Source organism: Arachis hypogaea, chromosome 1 (genome assembly GCF_003086295.3).
Source record: "Arachis hypogaea cultivar Tifrunner chromosome 1, arahy.Tifrunner.gnm2.J5K5, whole genome shotgun sequence".
In the NCBI taxonomy this organism is placed as follows: domain Eukaryota; kingdom Viridiplantae; phylum Streptophyta; class Magnoliopsida; order Fabales; family Fabaceae; genus Arachis; species Arachis hypogaea.
In genome coordinates this window covers 105,096,325-105,115,912 of record NC_092036.1, presented here as the reverse complement: position 1 = coordinate 105,115,912, position 19,588 = coordinate 105,096,325, and the positions used below count along the sequence as shown (strand labels likewise).

The window sequence follows — 19,588 nt, the reverse complement described above, 5'->3', positions numbered from 1 at the left end:
ATTGACTCAACTGGAAAACTCCTAAAGCATAACAATGTATTGTGGAGGGGTGACTCATGTGTTGAAGACGGAAAGGGCCCTAGTGTATCTGGCACCATAAAGGATCTTGTGGGTGGGTACTATAATGGCGGAGATGCCACAAAGTTGCACTTTCCTCAAATCGTTTGCCATGACCATGCTCTCCTGGAGCGTCATTGAATACAGCGCCAAATACAAAGCTACTGAGAAGCTTTCCCATGTCAAGGACATCATCAAATGGGGCACTGACTACCTTTTCAAGACCTTCAACAATACAGTTGACACCATCGACACTCTTGTTTCACAAGTAAGTCTGAAAAAGTTAAAACTCAGATACAGTTAACTTCATGTGAAGTTGATAATTGAGAGTCGTTAAATGAAAATTTAGTCAAATCAGTCAAATCATTTAACGTTTTTGAACTATCAACTTCACGTGAGTTGAATGCACCTGAATTTTTACCTTCTGTTATTTTTAATTTAATACATGGTTACTTAATTAATTATTTATATAGTTAGGTTGGATAAGCGGGGAAAATAGTAATAGTACTCCGAATGAGCAATACTGTTGGATGCGTCTGAAGGACATCGATTATCCGCGAGCTGTGACGGAATGCCATCAAGGGTGCTCGGATCTTGCAGCAGAAATGGCTGCGGCCTTAGCGGTGGCCTCCATTGTGTTCAAGGACGACAAAAGCTATGCGGAGAAACTCGTTCATGGGGCCACAACACTGTTCAAGTTTTCGAGGGATGGGAGAGGGAAATTCAGTGCAGCTGGTTCGAAGGCTGGGAGGCTGTACAACTCGACAAGTTATTGGGATGAGTTTATTTGGGGAGGGGCATGGATGTACTATGCAACCGGCAACTCATTGTACCTGAAGCTTGCCACTACACCCGACATTGCCAAATATGCCGGTGCATTTCGTGGAAGTCCCAACTATGGTGTTCTCAGCTGCGATAACAAGTTTTCTGCTGCCCAGGTACATAATTAAATTTATAAATTAGACTTTGTTTTCAGTTTAGCAACGTAATATATTATTTATTTCATTAATCATTAGGTACTTTTGAGTCGTTTGAGATTGTTCCCGAGTCCTGGATATCCATATGAGAAAGTGTTAACGTTCATTTCACAATCAGACCAACATAATTATGTGCTCTTACCTACCAATTTTTACAAGCTTTAACAGAATAAGAGGTAAATAATAAAATGCATACATCCATGATCCATCCACTACATAATCTTCCAATAATTAATGTTAGAGAAAATTTCACTCCCGTCTCCTGTAAAATGCTAAAATAATACTCTCATCCCCTCTATTTTACAAATGTACACTCTCCTCTTTTCGTAACTTCGCTAAGACCCAGGTATAGGTGATCGTTATTATTAAATCAAGGTGATAATTAAATAAAGAGTAAAGGACATTTTCATCCTTGACCTTTTTTTCGCAGACATTTTCGTCCTCAAGCAATGGAAAATACATTAAAGCCCCTGACTCCTGAAAAACGTGGACATTTATGTCCTTCCGTTGAATTCAGCTGTTTGCACTGGACGGAAAAGGCTGAGCTGGCAGAGGTGGCGCTGAGGAGGCCAGGTGGCATGTAGCATTTCGTAACAGGACATATAAGTCCCTGGAGACGAAAACGACGCCGTTTCGTCTCCTCCCCCAATCTTTCAAATTTCTCTGTCTTCTTCCTTCGTCCTTTTTCCCTTTCATTCTTTTTCCTCAGCCCCTGCCTCCATCATTGCCGCATAGCCGCGCCTCCGTCAGCCACCATCAACGCCAACAACCTCCTCCTTCCTCTCGCACCGGCACCGCTTCCAGCAATAACCCATCCAGTGAGGCGGATCCAAATTCCTGCGGCGGAGACACTGTCACCGGGCTAGAATCCCAAGTTCTGTCTGCCGTCACTTACGCCGTGATCGCAACAGAGTTCCAAGTCCCAATTGAGCTCTGATGACATTGGGGAGTGGTTGCCCCCACAGCCGTCGTTGATCCCCGGTGGCGGCATGAGAGGTAACCATGGTGAAAGGTTGAAACTTGATCTCTCCTCAACTCAGATGAACAATGATAGGAATTGCAATAATGATAGCAATAGTAGTGATAATAATAATAGTTGTAACAATAATGGTGTTAGTGGACTCTTGAAGAGGAATAGAATTGCATTTTTTGATAAGGAGTGTTCAAAGGTTGCTGAACATGTTTACCTTGGTGGTGATGCTGTTGCTAAGAATAGGGATATATTGAAACAGAATGGGATCACTCAGATCTTGAACTGTGTTGGTTTTGTGTGCCTCGAGTATTTTAAGGCTGATTTTGTGTATAGAACATTGTGGCTTCAGGATAGTTCTTCAGAGGATATTACTAGTATCTTGTATGATGTGTTTGATTACTTTGAGGATGTTAGGAAACAAGGTGGTAGGGTGTTTGTGCACTGTTGTCAAGGTGTGTCTAGGTCTACTTCGTTGGTGATTGCATACCTCATGTGGAGGGAAGGACAAAGCTTTGATGATGCTTTTCAGTTGGTGAATGCTGCAAGGGGTATTACCGATCCGAATATGGGGTTTGCTTGCCAGTTGTTGCAGTGCCAAAAGATGGAAAGGGATGCCAGAGGTGCTGTTGGTTAGATTATTCGCTATGAGAAAGCGGAAAGACCCGTTAAAGTGATTAGGGAAGCTCATGAACCTGCTGACTTTTGGAAAGTTTTCTCAAGGTTCTTGCCTTTGATGGATAGTCTTACAGTAAAGTAGAAAGTTTCAAATCAAGTGCTAAGGTTCGGCCTGGTGAGAGGAAAGTGGGTTCCTATGATGTTGATTATGAAATTTTTCAAAAAGCTATTATTGGAGGTTTTGTGCCACCATTTCCATCATCAGAGGATGAACATGAAACCCATCTTTCTGCAAGAGAGAGTAGTTGGAGTGCCTTAAGGCGTAAAGTTTCCTCTTCTCATATGAAGGAGATTGTCACAGTCCCTAAGTCATCTCTCCCAAGGGTTTATTCCGATTCTATGTTGTGTATTCATTCAACAAAAACTTCATCTCCATCCTTATCATCTATATCATCATCTTCTCTCTCGTATATCTCTCCAGATTCTGTTTCTTCGCCCTCATATATCTCACCTTGGAAGGAGGGTGAGAAGAGAGAGACTAATGGGAGTAAGGGAGTGAGAAAGGGAAGAAAACGCCAACAGAAAGGAAGGAGGAGGTTGCCGGTGTTGATGGTGGCTGACGGAAGCGTGGCTGTGCAGTAGTGATGCAAGCAGGGGCTGAGGAATAAGAAAAGGGAAGAGAAATTTAAAAGATTAGGGGAGGAAACGAAACGGCGTCGTTTTCGTCTCCAGGGACTTATATGTCCTGTTACAAAATGCTCCATGCCACCTGGCCTCTATTTCGTGTCACCTCTGCCAGTGCAAACGGGTGAATTCAACAGAAGGACATAAATGTCCACATCTTTCAGAGATCAGGGGCTTTAATGTATTTTTCATTACATAATGATAAAAATATCCGCAAAAAAAAAGGTTAGAGACGAAAATGTTCTTTACTCTTAAATAAATAATGATAATGAATTCGTCTATTCTAGATTGATTACATACTGGGGAAGAACCTTGGGAGGATGAGCTACGTTGTAGGGTTTTGTAGCCATTACCCAAAACATGTGCATCACAGAGGTGATTCCATACCAAAGAACAACGTTAAGTACAGCTGTACAGGAGGATGGAAATGGCGGAACACATCTAACCCAAACCCAAATACAATTGTTGGAGCAATGGTTGCCGGTCCGGACAAGTTCGATGGCTTCCATGATGTCCGTACTAACTACAACTACACAAGGCCAACTCTTGCTGGAAATGCAGGTTTAGTCGCTGCACTTGTCGCCCTTTCTGCCCATCATGATGCTAAAACCACGTCCGCCACCGTTATTGACAAAAATACCTTCTCTGCCATTCCTCCAATGTTTCCCACTCCTCAACCGCCTCCAGCACCATGGAAACCATAACAAGCTGCTATATATATCCACCCCGGTCCGGTCAGTCGGTCACCACTCATAATAAGCGTCTTTCTTCAAATATGCACATGGATACATGGACATTAATTCTTGTATTCTTTAGATTTTAAATGTGAAATCAATTGCATGTGGATATTAATAAACGAATTAAAAATAATTCATCAACCGGCGGTTTAGGTTGTGTATCCTGAAATAATTTTTCTGAATGTAACAATGTATTCAATTAACATGACAACTCGTGTAGAATAAAATAAAAGAGGGAAAAAAACATGCTAAGGAAGGTTGGGTTGGGCTAGGGTCATTGTCCATGAGTGAGCTGTATTCCCAGTGTCTCCAACGGTTCAAATAATATAATATTATTTAAAAGGCATAGTTGGAATGAAGTCCTTCTCTCAATTCACATGATAATATGACATTATTGACTTTAGACCACTTGTCCGCGTTCACCAACACCAGCCAGGCACCACCGCCACTATGTGATTTCCTAATATCCATCCCTTTTCATATTTTCATTTCTGTTAAAAACTTTAATTGAACTAAACAATAGAAAATTATTTATTTTTGTCGGGAGCTATCTACATTATAAAATAAGACAAGGAGATTAGCTGTGAAGGAAAATAAATAAAGTGAACGAGAGAGAAGAAAGTAAGAAACGGAGAGAAACAGAATGGAATATTAGCTCATCAAATATTCGATAGTTAGCAAGTCCACTCATTATTTAGTCTTCTTTAGTCGGCGATCGGAGAATCCCATTTTTTTATTTATATGCCTATGCTTTATGATTGTAAGTAAGCAAGTTAGTAGCGAGTAGATTGGAGACTGTCTTCTTCTTCCATTGGAGATTTGGAATTGAACTGAATAATAAGAAGAGGAGGAGGAAGAGGAGTAGATGAGTATGTACGGTAGGGATCCGTGGGGGGGACCACTGGAGATCCATGGGACAGACTCCGCCACGGACGACGACCGGAGCCGCAACCTGCAGGACTTGGACAGGGCGGCGCTGTCACGGCAGCTCGACGAGACACAGCAGAGCTGGCTGCTGGGCCCCACTGAGACCAAGAAGAAGAAGAAGTATGTCGATCTCGGCTGCATCATCGTCAGCCGCAAGATCTTCGTCTGGACCGTCGGCACCATCGCCGTCGCCGCCTTCCTCGCCGGATTCATCACTCTTATCGTCAAGACCGTCCCCCGCCACCACCACAAGGCCCCTCCTCCCGACAACTACACCCTCGCCCTCCACAAGGCTCTCATGTTCTTCAACGCTCAACGCTGTATGTAGCCCCACCCTTTCTCTTTCTTTCCTTAATTAGATCTCACTTTATCCTAATTCAGTACTTTCATTTTCACCTAACTTGATGTTGATTGATGGCACCGCGCTAAATCAATTAGGATTAGGATTAGGGTTAGATTATCAACATCAGTCAGAGTCAGTCACTGAAGATTGAACATTTTTTCATGTTGATATTGATTTGTTGTGTGGTTGTTGTTGCGTGTAGCTGGAAAACTCCCAAAGCATAACAATGTTTCTTGGAGAGGGAACTCTGGTCTGCAAGATGGGAAGGGCCCCGGGGTATCTGCCGCCATCAAGGATCTGGTGGGTGGCTACTATGATGCCGGAGACGCCATCAAGTTCCACTTCCCTAAATCCTTTGCCCTGACCATGCTCAGCTGGAGTGTTATTGAATACAGTGCCAAATACGAAGCTGCCGGCGAGCTCGCCCATGTTAAGGACATCATTAAATGGGGGACTGATTACCTGCTCAAGACCTTCAACAGTACTGCTGACACCATTGACACTCTTGCTGCACAGGTAGATTTATTCGCCTTGAACTAACTAACTGACTTTGAACTATGCATCTCATATGTGATTATTTTCAATCTTGGCAGGTTGGATCTGGGGATACTTCTGGAGGGAGCACCACTCCAAATGATCATTATTGCTGGACTCGTCCGGAGGACATTGATTATCCACGACCTGTCACCGAATGCTCGAGTTGCTCGGATCTTGCAGCAGAGATGGCTGCTGCGTTAGCTTCTGCCTCCATTGTGTTTAAGGACAATAAAGTCTATTCGCAGAAACTTGTTCATGGTGCCACAACACTCTATAAGTTCTCGAGGGACCGCAGAGGAAGATACAGTCCACGTGGTACCGAGGCTTCAACATTCTACAATTCAACCAGCTACTGGGATGAGTTTGTCTGGGGAGGAGCTTGGATGTATTTTGCCACTGGTAATTCTTCCTACCTTAATCTGGCCACCAAACCTGGCATTGCCAAGCATGCTGGTGCTTTCTGGGGAGGCCCTGATTATGGTGTAATGAGCTGGGATAACAAGCTTCCTGGTGCTCAGGTAATTTTTAGTGCTCCTTCAGTTATAACCTGTAAGGTGTCCGAAGCTTACCCAAGTTGTTTGTATATCAATGGAGAAATCTATACTGCAGGAAGTTTATTAAATTTGCATTTCAAGCTCAGTTCTGAGCTGAATAATGTGCTGGATTTTACTCTGTCATCTGTTTTTCTGATCTTAACTTCATTTTGGCATAAGACATATTCATGTTCACTGGCTTATCTATTTGGTTTCCATAATTACAGCTTAGGCAGAAATGAAATCTGTTTTCATTTTACTTTTGGACTGAATTGCTGGCTTGCTGCAAAATATGTAGGATGTTCCCTTGTTTTTAATCATGCTGTAGTTCATAAGCATTTTGACCAAATACTTGTGATTGCTTTGCTCGACTTTCTGAAGCTATGAGTTCTAGTCATATGAACAGGAGTTAGTAATTTAATCTTGTCATCCTGCATATAGGTTCTTCTGAGCCGGTTGAGGTTGTTCTTGAGTCCTGGTTATCCATATGAAGAAATTTTAAGTACATTTCACAATCAGACCAAGATTTTTATGTGCTCCTTCCTACCAGTTTTCTCAAGCTTTAACAGAACAAGAGGTAAAAAAAAAAGAAAAATAAAATTCTACTTCAACACTTGTATCTGGGCTCCTTCTCTGTAAGTTCCTCCAATTATTACTCTAATGTGAATATTGGGTATTTTTTTCTTGGCACTCAGGGGGCTTGATTCAATTAAACCATGGTAGGCCTCAGCCTCTCCAATATGTTGTAAATGCAGCCTTTTTGGCTACCCTATTCAGTGATTATCTTGAAGCTGCTGATGCACCTGGATGGTATTGCGGGCCCAATTTCTTTTCGGTTGATACTCTTCGAGACTTTGCAAGGACCCAGGTATGTATGTGATATTCTGCTTTCAAATTTTGTCAACATTAACTCTGTGCTAACTTCCTTTGCCAATTTCCTGGGGTGATTTTGTAGATAAATTACATCCTTGGGAAGAACCCTCGGAAAATGAGCTATGTTGTTGGTTTTGGTAACCACTATCCAAAACATGTCCATCACAGAGGTGCTTCTATACCAAAGAACCACATTAAGTATAGCTGTAAAGGAGGCTGGAAATGGAGGGATACATCCAAGGCAAACCCAAATACAATTGTTGGAGCTATGGCTGCTGGTCCTGACAAGTTTGATGGTTTCCATGATGTCCGTAAAAACTACAACTACACGGAGCCGACTCTTGCAGGAAATGCAGGTTTAGTTGCTGCACTTGTAGCATTGTCAGGTGATAAAAACATAGGGATTGACAAAAATACAATTTTCTCTGCGGTACCCCCAATGTTTCCTACAGCACCACCACCTCCAGCACCATGGAAACCATAAGGTGCTATGCCGTTCATTATCGCTTTCCACCAAGTACTGTAGCGACATCAGTTCATTGGTTGGCATGGACAAATTGGAAGTTGTGGGATAAGGCCTTTGAGAACATCTTCGACTTGAGATTAGCCTTAAGAATTTATAGAGGTACTTGTGAGTGTTTCTTCATTTAAACATTATTGTTATATACTTAGTACATATGTATCAAATCTTGTATTCTTTAAACTTGCAAAATGAACATGATGGAAGTCTGACACTTACAATTTACAATCTTACAGTTACCTATCTCAGACTCTCTTTACCTTTTTTATATTATAAATAACTCATGGTTTGCGTAATTTATTTGTTTTAAATTTCTTGCCTGTGGTTCTCTTCTGCACGGGGACAGTTCAGTCCCAGCAGCTAGAAACCAATTTGGCCTTTTATAATTCCACTTTGAGCAGTATTGGAAACAAGAAACCCTCGTCATATATAGAAAGGAGTCAGAATCGATTTTAGCCTGAAATAACCAACAAAAAACATGCAGAGTCTATACATGACCAAATAGATTAGAACAGATTTTAGGAACCCTTTCCCTCATAGGAGGCAAGAGATAACTAGTTATTTTTGCATAGCATACGTTCGACAAGATGGCCAGTGGCAAGCGTGTCTTCTGCAATGAGTCAGTAACTTACTCTTACAACAAATCAAAATCAGCGGAATGCATTAGCTGATTTGCTTTTCTATTCCTCAAACTATTTACAGTGATCAGCTGATCAATCATGGGACGTAAAAAGAAAGCCTGGAGTTCAAAAAGAATGTATCCTATAGCAACTTGTTATATATACAATCATGAAAATTGAGGAGAGCTATTGGACTTCACAAGAGGACGTGACCTCATTTCACAACTACCTCCCTCAGATACTAAGGGAACTTCACCATTCAAGGAAACTTCATCATTCAACTCTATCATTTTGAGTTCACGTAAGGTCCTCTTTGCATAAACGGTGAAGGCAACAATCGCAACAATTGAAATGATGAAAGAAATAAGGCTGTATATAATTTCCACAGTGTTTAGGTGACGCTTCCCTAACCCTACTTCTGCCAATGTCTTCATTAATCGACCACTGCAGGAAACAAACACACATACATATGTAAGTCTATTTCAAAAAGATAAATTAAAGAAACCAGTTCGAAGCTGTCACATTGAGATCCATGAAAACTCACAAGGTTCTCATATTTTTCATACAAATGGAAATATAAAAAAAAAAGTACTCCAGTTTTGATATAAAGAAGTAACACGAGTTCTTTACCACGATAGCTCCTTTTATTTTTCTTCAGAACATTTTATATTCAATAAAATGGTGAAACTGGTAGAAGTTTACTACAGTACACACTAAGCCATTAAAGGGCCAAAGGCCAACCTGTATATGTAGAGGAAAGCTTCTGGCACCATTCCAGCAACTGATCCGCATAAGTAGGGCCAAAACTTCACATTAGTCACCACAACAGCATAATTGAATATAGTATAGGGAAAAGGTGAGAGCCTAAACAAAGCAACCACTTGAAATTGATAGAGCCAGTTTCCCTCCCCAGCAAGCCTAATCATTGCTGCATTACGAGGCCATCTTTTTAACCATTGCTGCACAATACAGAACCAAAGATCACAAAATAAAATGTAAAACCTACTTTGAGAAAACACAACCCAAAATTTTAGAGGATTTGTTATCATATAAGAAACAGAGAGACTTACATGAATGCGGTCACGGAACTGTAGTCCAATTTGGTAAGGCAGGACCATCCCAATGGTTGTTCCACCCATTATTATAGCAAAGCCAAGGCCATAACCAAAAATCATCCCTGCCAGCCACATAGAGGGGCCCGAAGGAAGCAAGAATACTGGCAGCAAAGCCAGAGAAGCAACAAGTATAAGGGCAAGAACAGGATGGCCAAAGGAAGTAGCTTCCCACTCCATGATTGGGTAAAGAACCTGCAATGAGAAACCTCAACGCTTCAAAGTATGAATATTATCATAGTTTTCCAACTCATCCATCGTGAATGCATGACGATACACAGGGCCAAGAATATCCACAGGTCCATACTAAGCTGCTTGCTCATATACAAATGATAGAATAGGAGTAAAGATAACGGTGTTATTGAGTATTTTTCTCACGCCCTTCAAGATAATTACCAGAAAAAGTTTCCTAGTGACATGTTGAAAAAAGATCCTTATTAGTTATTACACTGCTCCTTTGAATTTCATCCATGCCACAACATATTAATTAGCATATGAAATCAAATGCTAATGGTATTATATCATTCTAAAACCCGAGTAATAGTCATAATATGAAATGTTGAAATAGCAAAGTTGGCGATAACTCACTGCATGCGACTGTAGTACCAGAACAGAATCATTGTAAGAAGAGGAAGTACCTTTCCAAAAGCAAATGGTACTCCCCATTTCACAAGAACAGTAGCAAGTATAACAGCGAGACAGCACCATAAAAATGTTTTCATCCACCAACACAAAGATTTAACTTTTGATTTTGCTTGAGGGTGCAACATCTCGGCTTCTTCAGCCCTTGGTGTATCAGGTAAGACCAATTTATCATACTCGCTATCAATATTTTCCAACATCTTTGACGATTCTTCTGTGATCATTGTGATTCCAGAATGCTATACAGGGAAACAAAAGCAGAACATCAGCAAATTGCAGAGAGTCTAATAATTCTATGCTTCGAAATTCAAATTACATGTCTAGTTTACATTTTTAACGTTCTGAAAGGAGAATCACAAAATACCGGGAATTGTGTAGTCTTATTGTTGCTGGCAGATGAGATCCACATTACATTACAACAGAAACAAGAGTGCACCGAACGAAGATGTTGTGCATGCCTTGTAACTGCATGCAGATGCAGAATTACGTACAAAGATTGAAGAATGGAATTTCAGAAATTCATCAGCATGGGATCCTCTGCATGAACATTTATAATTATAACTAAAAAACAATGAAATAAGCAAGCTTATATAATAAATAAAATTTAATTCTAAGCCTGAAGTTTTTTTTTCTGCATTTAGGGTTTATGAGCTAAAAAAAGTGAATGCAGAGAGAAATCTTTCACCGCTTTTGTTTTGCATTTAAATTTGATACCACAATGTCTACGATGATGAACCTGCACGATCCCCAAACTGGAGAAAACGATTTCCTGCATTGAGATGAGAAGCGAAGCGTGGCTACAGCATTCAAAACGCAGCGTTATTGAAGGATGAAATATTTTTTTTATATATATAAGTTTTCATACTAATTCCATACGTAAATTTAAAAATCATTAAAAAATATTTGGTCCAGATTAACTACGCTTTTTAGTTTTGGTATTGGTTTCAATGTGTTTTTAAACAATGTAGAGATTTGATGATACGTGTGTTCATAAAGACTTTTTAGTCTATATTTAGTTTGTTTTATCGTTAAAATTTGTTAGAAAATTTAATTTAGTTTTTATAGTATTTGTTTTGTAGCATTTTTAAAAAATTTAAATTTAAATTAAATCGGATCAAATCCAACAAAGATCGAATTTGATTTAAATTAAATGAAAAAGTTCTGCATCTATGTATTTTTTGGTTGTTAATCAAGTAATTTTTCTCACACACGCGTCTCCACCCCTCACTCGTTTGTCGTACACGTGCTACATATAACGTGCTGGAATCTAAAGTTTTGCTCAACGCGAACCTTCTGCTGCAACATAAACCTCCTTCTTCTTGATTTAAATTAAACGGAAAAGCTCTTTTTCTTGCTTGCATTCTTCCTTATTAATCTGCATTGCCTTCGTCGTTCTCCTCTGGCTGCGTTCTTCTTCTCGTTTTCTTATTTTGATCTGGTTACGTTGCATTTATCTTTTTCCTATTCTTCTTTGTTTTCTTCTTCGATCTACACTTCTGAATCAAAACAATAAATGACTCAACTTCAAATTAAGAGAGCAATTTTGATTACTCTTCTGAAACAAATCAAACTGACAAAGTTTGGATTATTCAATTTTGAATCGAATTAAATGGAATGCAATTGCTAATTTGAATTGAATTAAATGGACGGAGGTGTATTGAATTGAATTGATAATATGTAAATTGTAGGCAGAGTTATTTGAATTTGATTTTATATAATGGATTATATTTCGTTCACTCAGTACTATACAATTATTTCACCATGAGTACTGTGTTCGGTTCACCATGAGTACTGTATTTGGTTCATTTTACAGAAAGCTGTTTGAATATGATTTAATATAATGGATTATGTTTCGTTCACTCAGTACTATACAATTGTATTGTGTTCGGTTCACCATGAGTACTGTGTTCGGTTCATTTTGCACTATTCAAAACTCTTCTTCCTCACCTTCTACTGCTTCTTTACCAGAGAGAAGGAGGAAAAGACAAAAAAATATAGCAGCAACAACAACAAAAGAATGACGATAGGATTTCAGAGTTTATGGTTTTAGGGTTTAGAGTTTATGGGTTCAGGGTTCAGTGTATAGGAGTTCAGTGTGTTTCAAACTTTTGGTTCGCCCCGTGTATTAATTTCGGTTCACCGTGTTCATGGTTGAGGGTTTAGGGTTTAGGGGTATAGGGATTTAGGGTTCAGGGTTTTAGGGATTTAGGGTTTATGGTAGGGTTCAGGGTTTAGGGTTTAACATTCAGGGTTCGTTCATTCAGTACTATACAATTGTATTGTGTTCTGTTCACCATGAGTACTATGTTCGGTTCACCATGAGTATTGTGTTCGGTTCACCATGAGTATTGTGTTTGGTTCATCCTGCACTATTCAAAACTATTCTTCCTCACCTTCTACTGCTTCTTCACCAGAGAGAGAAGGAGGAAAAGACAAAAAAATATAGCAGCAACAACAACAAAAGAATGCCGATAAGGAGAAAACACATTAAGAAGAAGGAACGCGAAAAAGGAAGAGAAGGAGGAGAAGGAGGAACGCGAAGAAGAAGGCGAAGAAGAAGAAGAAGACGCTCCGTGCGTAAATGAACGTGAAAAGAAAAAGAAGAAGAAGAAGCGTGGGGGAGAAGAAACATTGGGCAAGAGCGATTTCGTGTGTGTTGGACACGTGTATTTCACGTTTCATTTAATGGTATTGGATTTTTTTTTGTGTTGGGTCAACTTGGTTACATGGTTACATGGATATGTAGCATCCCCCTAAATTAAATTATCTTTTGAGATTTAAATTCAAATTAGATATCTAAGAAGATTTGACTCACTCTCGTGTTGATTTGTTAAGAGCTTATTTAAAGACTCTTTATTATTCTTTTTGAATTAAATTTTAATGAATGCAAATTTTTGAGTTTTTTTAGAAATTTGGTTGTGAATAGAAGAAGTATAATGATTTTTTTAACTGTTGCATCAGAAAATCAAATTCAAGTAGAGGAGTCTCTTTTTTAATTTTAATTTTCCATCTTATCTTGGGTTTAGTTCCGTATTAATAATGATATGTGTTCAGGAAGACTTTTTAGTTTTAGGAGATTGGATTTTGGGATGGGTTAGAATGAATTTGGAATTTTCAGTAGAGGAGAGAGTTGTTTCAATGGGAGTTGGAATTGGTTCATCAACTTTATGAAAGATTAAGGCCGATGAATCTATCAGCTGGTAGAGAGGATAATATTGTGTAAAAATTTGATAATAAATGCATTTTTTCTACTAACTCTTTTGTGCAGGTGTAGCAATCGGAGACTCTTTCGGAAGAGATTACGAGCTACAATTTTACTAGTTCAATTTGGAAATGATTGGTACCTCCCAGGATTGAGCTTTTTGGTTGGTTTGTTCTAATCGGCAGGGTGAATACTAAAGAACGGTCAAGTAGACTAGGCGTTATTCATTAGAATGACAATCTTTGTGTCTTATGTAAAAAGGAGATGAAATTTGCTCACCATTTGTTTCTTTCGTGTGAGTTTACGTGGCAGGTGTGCACTTGGTTGAGATATTTAGATAGACTGTGGGCCGTTCCAGGAATCATGAGAGGGCAGTTTGAGAGTTATGGAACAGAAGATGTTGCTGACTTGATTCTTTGCAATGATCTGGAATATCTGGTTAGAACGAAATGATAGAATTTTTAACAAAAGAAAAGCAGGTGTTGAGGACATTTAAGGAAGGACATTTTTGAGTTATAACGAGTGGACTGGTTTTAACCCTTTTGGTTGTTGATGTCAATGTTGGAGATGATAAAAGATTGATCCTTTTGTTCTTTCTTTTCTGTTATTTATTGCTTCATTCTAATGTGTTGAGCTTTTTTTGTTTAAAATAAAAAAAGTCTATGTTTAGTTTGTTTTGTTGTTAGAATTTATTAGAAGATTTAATTTAGTTTTGATTTGTTTAGTAATATTTTTAAAAAGTTTAAATTGATTTCATTTCTCATGCTAGTTCCATACGTAAATTTAAAATGCAGCGTTATTGAAGGATGCAATATTAATTTTTATATCAGTTCTCATACTAATTTCATACGTAAATATAAAAAATCATTAAAAAACATTTGGTCCGGATTAATTATGCTTTTTAGTTTTGGTATTAGACTTTAAATGTGTTTTTTTTTTTGGTGACTTCTTTAAATGTGTTTTTAAACCATGTAGAGATTTGATGTGGCTTTTTTTTTAAAAAATAAATATTTGAGAGTTAGATTTACATTTAAATATATAAATTGGATCTTAAATTCTGTATCTCAAACAAATACGAATTTTTGATTTGTTTATTACGCCACAAATCCAACTTTAGATTTTTTATAAAAAAACACGCTATGATTCTATAACTGTACATAATACATGCTAAGTCTCAATTACTGAATAAATTAGCCAATTAACTACAAGACATTATTTTTTATTGAATTTTTTATAAAGATGAAAAAAGAGATAAAAGTCATAAGTGCACTTTTGTGACAATAAGGTAGCTAGGTAGCTAGAGATAGGCAGCTTTATGATGATTGAGAAAGTGGACGAAACTGAAAAAGAGAAAACTAAGAGGACAGAATGGTGCTACTTCAAGTGCCACGTCAGTAACCGAAACACAAATGGGCCCCACTGCCCAACCATATTCCTGGCTTCCTGCACAAATAATGACCATATTCTGATTCTCACTCTAACTGAATGTATAGAATAGCGAGCGTGAGCGGATATGCGAATGGTGATTGAGGATGTCGATATATCACCGGCAAGAGCGGCGGATGTGGTCACGGAGACGGTTGCGAGCAAAGCGGAGCAGGCGGCAGGGCTGGGAATTCTGCTGCAGATCATGATGCTGGTGCTGGCCTTCGTGCTTGGCCATGTCCTCCGCCGCAAGAAGATTTACGTGGTTCCGGAGGCCAGCGCCTCCCTCCTCATCGGCTTGCTTGTCGGCGTCCTCGCCAACATCTCCCACACTCAGACCAGCATCAGAGCCTGGTTCAATTTCCACGAGGAATTCTTCTTCCTCTTCTTGCTTCCTCCCATAATATTATATCCTTTTTTTATTTTCTTTTTTATTTATCTTAATTTCATTCATTCCTCAATTTCTTTGTGTGGTTTCCTTCACCCTCCTTCAATTTACTCAGTCTGGTTTCAGCCTCGCACCCGTAAGCTCCTCCTTTCTTACACCTCTGTTCTTTTTTATGTTATTCTATTTCTCTCTCTTCTTCTTTTTTTGTTTACCTATTAATTCCCAGCATTGCATTGTAATGGACTCCACAGCAACCTTTCTTCTCTAATTTTGGAGCCATTATCACCTTTGCTATATTCGGTACCTTTCTAGCTTCTGTTGTAACTGGTGTCCTTGTGTAAGTTTTTCTTTCTTTTACACGGTACATTAATTACGAGTTATGATTATCAATATTCAATACTTCAATAATGCTTTAATTTTCTGATCATAATATGCAATGCATGCAGTTTCCTTGGTGGATTTATACACCTCGTGTACGGACTACCTTTCGTTGAGTGCCTAATGTTTGGTGCTCTTATCTCTGCAACTGATCCAGTTACCGTTCTCTCCATATTTCAGGTTATTCTCCACTCTTCCACATCAGTGACTCAACATTATTATTGTATTTATCCACACTAAATATGTAGCATCCATTTCAGTTTGCTTTTTCATGCTGCCTTGTTTGTAGGAGCTTGGCACTGATGTCAATTTGTATGCCCTGGTTTTTGGAGAGTCTGTTCTGAATGATGCTGTATGATCCTTTCATAAACTTTTCTTATTATTATTATCATAATTTTTATTTTAAGAAAGTAATTGATTATCTGGGATTTAAGTTTGGGTCTTGCTACTTACTAACTGATCTTTTTCTTCTTTTCTTTCGTCATCTCCTTTCGGCAATTGGCAGATGGCTATTTCATTGTACAGGTATGTATCTAAGTATCTTGACCTCTAAAGTATATTATGCTCTTTTCAAAGTAAACCCAAGTATCATAAGACTTCCCTCCAACTGGAACACTTACTTTTCAGAACAATGTCACTGGTTAAAACTCATCCATCTGGACAGAACTTATTCATGGTGGTTGTTAGGTTCTTGGAGACTTTTGTTGGGTCGATGTCTGCTGGTAAGTTTTACAAATTTCACCTAACGTAGCCTTCATGCAATAGTTAAGGTTGTTCTATTACCTTGTATTATGGTTTGGTGTTGTTTCATATCACTTTTATTGTATACCAAATCTTCTTGAAAGATGATGATTGAGAAAGAGGGTGAACTTACTGTGATCTGATATCTAATATCTTTTCACCTTTCTTAAGCTGTTTGTTCGCTTTGCAGGTGGTGTAGTTGGATTCATATCTGCTTTAATATCCTTTTAAATAAAGTCTATACTTGTCCAATATATGTGCAGCATGATTCTTTAGATACTTAGAAGTCAAAATAGATTGAGGAACCTTAACTCTCAGAACCTATTTAAGTATGCAGGATTGAGTATTGACAGGTAAGTATTTTATGAATTCATTTTTCTTCGGCTCAAGATTGGATAGTTCGCATCATATCTATGGAAAATACTGATTAGGAAGTTTTCGGTTTTATCTAGCCTTCAGAACTTGGAGAGCTGTCTTTTTGTACTTTTCCCATATTTCTCGTAAGTAATCTCCGGCTTATTTCTTTATTACATTGTCATAGAAGCCTAGAAAAAGTTCTTTTACAAGCTATTTCATTTCTTAGGTACATGCTTGCAGAAGGTCTTGGCTTGTCTGGTATTGTATCAATATTGTTCACGGGAATGGTAAGTGCTTATTATGCTTTGATTGAAGTTTATATCTGTGTTTTATTGCATTTCTGTCAATGTCTCTGCTTTTTTTAGGTCATGAAGCACTACACGTATTCAAACTTGTCTAGAAGTTCTCAGAGATTTGTCTCTTCTTTCTTCGAGTTAATATCATCATTAGCAGAGACATTTGTGTAAGTAGGATTTGTTAGTAGAATTATACTTCTTGGAGTTTGATATTTCCTCCAACTGATAAACCATTTTTTCATATGATCTACAGATTTATATACATGGGGATTGATATTGCCATGGAGAAACATAGCTGGTCACATGTTGGATTTATTTGCTTCTCAGTTGTATCCTTTTACTTGATCCTTGGATGTTATCTTTTAATTTGAATTGCCATTGATTTCTATTAGCCTATTTATTTTAAGTTCCTTTCGGTCTTCTTCCTTAACTTTCTTGTTGGGTATTTCAGATATCCATTGGAATTGCAAGGTATTTGAGCTCCAGTTGCTATCATCATAAGCTACTAATAACAGAGACATTAGTACATTTCTGCTTTTTGAGCTAGTTTGGTTACAACACAATGATTTGCATGAATTCATAAAATAACAGAGACATTAGTACATTTCTGCTTTTTTAGTTTGATTACAACACAATGAATTGCATGAATTCAGACACTTTGATGCTTTGGTTTTACATTTCTCCCTAAAACTGTTTACTATTCTTTTTTTTTTTTGGCTTTATACAGGGCGGCCAATGTCTTTTGTTGCGCATATCTGATCAACTTAGTCAGACCTCAACAGCAAAAGATACCACCAAAGCACCAGAAAGCACTATGGTATAGTGGTAAGAGTGTAAACCATTGACTATATTGGGGAAGTTTGGTTGGCCGCTGCTTTTGGTGTGATCTTTAATTCTTTGCCAGATCACTTAGGTTTTTCACTTCATGAAAACAAACAGGACTTCGAGGAGCAATGGCCTTTGCCCTTGCTCTACAATCAGTTCATGATCTTCCTGAAGGACATGGGCAGACCATATTCACTGCAACTACAGCAATTGTCATGTTGACGGTATGCATATTTATGGTTGTCATCTAATAAGCTAAACATTGCACAAAAATAATAAATAAACTAAAAAAGAGGTTGAGTAAGATGCTTGCTTGACATAAACTTGTTTACTTTCTTTTAGGTATTGCTGATTGGTGGTTCAACAGGTACCATGCTGGAAGCTTTAGAAGTTGTAGGTGGTGAAATTAATAGCAAGGAGAGCCCTTTGCCTTCAGTTGAGATCACAAAGGTAAGCTTTTCAAGATGAGCCTCTTTTGCTGTCTTTAATCATCAGTGTTGTTCCTTGCGTGATATAGCCTAAGTGTTTGATATGCATGTGGAAAGGAAGCTTTTAATGTGGTGTTGAATCCTTACAAATTGTATGTGTCCGTTTATACATGGTTGTTTTGGATTTAATGTGTTTTCCTAGTAAAGGACAATAGCAATTATCTTAACTAATATTTTTCGTTTGTTACACAAGTTTGAGGAAAGCAATGGCAGCTATGTTTCTCCTCAGAAGGAAGAATTATCACCAGGGAGCAAAATCAAGTTGAAGCTTCGAGAATTAAACAGGTATTATATGAGTTCTGAATCTTAATGACAAAAAATGAGTTCAAGTAACTGCTCTTTTTCATGACTTTTCTACTTCTGACTACTGCTCTCTGCTTTTCTTATCTGTGTAGTGCTGCATCTTTTAAAGCATTAGATAAGAACTACCTCACCCCATTCTTTACAAGTCAAAACGAAGATGATGAAGAAGAAGGTAGGTTTGACCTGCCATTAATGTGATTGACCATGATTTATTTGGTTATTATCTTACAACTTCTCGAATGAATTAAATATATGATATGATGCATTGCATGTTAACTTTTGTTCGTGGTCAATAGAAGTGGTTGAGCTTCTGGCTTCTAGAAGTGCGGGATTCCATGATCCCCAGCAAGAACATTATTCTCCGTGAAACTTAAGGGAACTACACGGACATGGTCAATGCTATTTGATGTTGAATCATGCAATCTGTAGAGAGCTTGATCGATGGGATTTGATTGTCACAGCTCAGTGAAGGATCATAGGAAGTTGTAGGGTTTGTCCCGTTAGGTTGGAAGCTAATGATCGTATGTCTCTGATCTGATCTGTCGTGAAGCTTGGATTTCATGAACACAATCTAACCACACACGCATGCTTAACTCATCATGACTTCAATGCAGCAAGTTAGTGGAACATTAGTATCTGATCTTTATATATTGAATATTACATCTTTTTTTTACGTTATTATTTTGCAGTTTAGGATAAAAATGTTATATACAACGAACATGCATGCATGCACAGACGTTCCTTCCTTCCGATTTCCAAAATAAGGAGGAAACTAGTTAAATAAGGGAAAGTCATAAATTTGAGGAATAAATTGAAATAAATAAGATGATTGCGAATATGAAGAAATTGTCATCAATAAAAGAAAAAGGTGTTTACTACGGTACAATGATAAATTCATACGTACCGATACGTTAAAAATATGAACAAGTAGTAATAAGCCATGTGGAATTTTTCACGTCAGTATTTAATTTTTTCTTTTTTAAATATATATTATATCACCACTTTTATTAATACACCTTTTTTAATTAAATAAAA

The 19,588-nt window shown here is 38.1% G+C and overlaps 2 protein-coding genes and 2 pseudogenes across 3 annotated transcripts; all 4 read left to right on the top strand.

Moving 5' to 3' along the window:
* On the top strand, positions 1-4,212 carry LOC112765929 (endoglucanase 25-like; annotated as a pseudogene).
* Positions 1,361-4,212, top strand: LOC140177394 (protein-tyrosine-phosphatase MKP1-like; annotated as a pseudogene).
* Positions 4,213-4,322: 110 nt separating this feature from the next.
* Positions 4,323-8,917, top strand: LOC112706709 (endoglucanase 25). Of its 2 annotated transcripts, XR_011869243.1 has the most exons (7): positions 4,323-5,290; positions 5,516-5,829; positions 5,907-6,368; positions 6,825-6,960; positions 7,079-7,251; positions 7,339-7,881; positions 8,479-8,917. XR_011869243.1 is itself a non-coding variant. In XM_025758142.2 (6 exons), the coding sequence occupies exons 1-6, from the start codon at positions 4,909-4,911 to the stop codon at positions 7,738-7,740; spliced, it is 1,869 nt and encodes a 622-aa protein (XP_025613927.1). In that variant the 5' UTR covers positions 4,323-4,908; the 3' UTR covers positions 7,741-8,019. The 2 variants fall into 2 exon arrangements, 1 of the variants encoding a protein (XP_025613927.1); XM_025758142.2 differs by lacking the exon at positions 8,479-8,917 and having other exon boundaries at positions 7,339-8,019.
* Positions 8,918-15,276: 6,359 nt separating this feature from the next.
* LOC112706700 (sodium/hydrogen exchanger 6) lies at positions 15,277-19,332 on the top strand. The gene is made up of 19 exons (XM_025758131.3): positions 15,277-15,301; positions 15,417-15,502; positions 15,612-15,723; positions 15,833-15,895; positions 16,049-16,068; positions 16,171-16,265; positions 16,475-16,503; positions 16,606-16,637; positions 16,737-16,784; positions 16,868-16,928; positions 17,007-17,104; positions 17,191-17,266; positions 17,389-17,408; positions 17,665-17,762; positions 17,877-17,986; positions 18,105-18,212; positions 18,444-18,535; positions 18,646-18,725; positions 18,850-19,332. The coding sequence occupies exons 3-19, from the start codon at positions 15,667-15,669 to the stop codon at positions 18,918-18,920; spliced, it is 1,158 nt and encodes a 385-aa protein (XP_025613916.1). The 5' UTR covers positions 15,277-15,301; positions 15,417-15,502; positions 15,612-15,666; the 3' UTR covers positions 18,921-19,332.
* Positions 19,333-19,588: the final 256 nt, after the last annotated feature.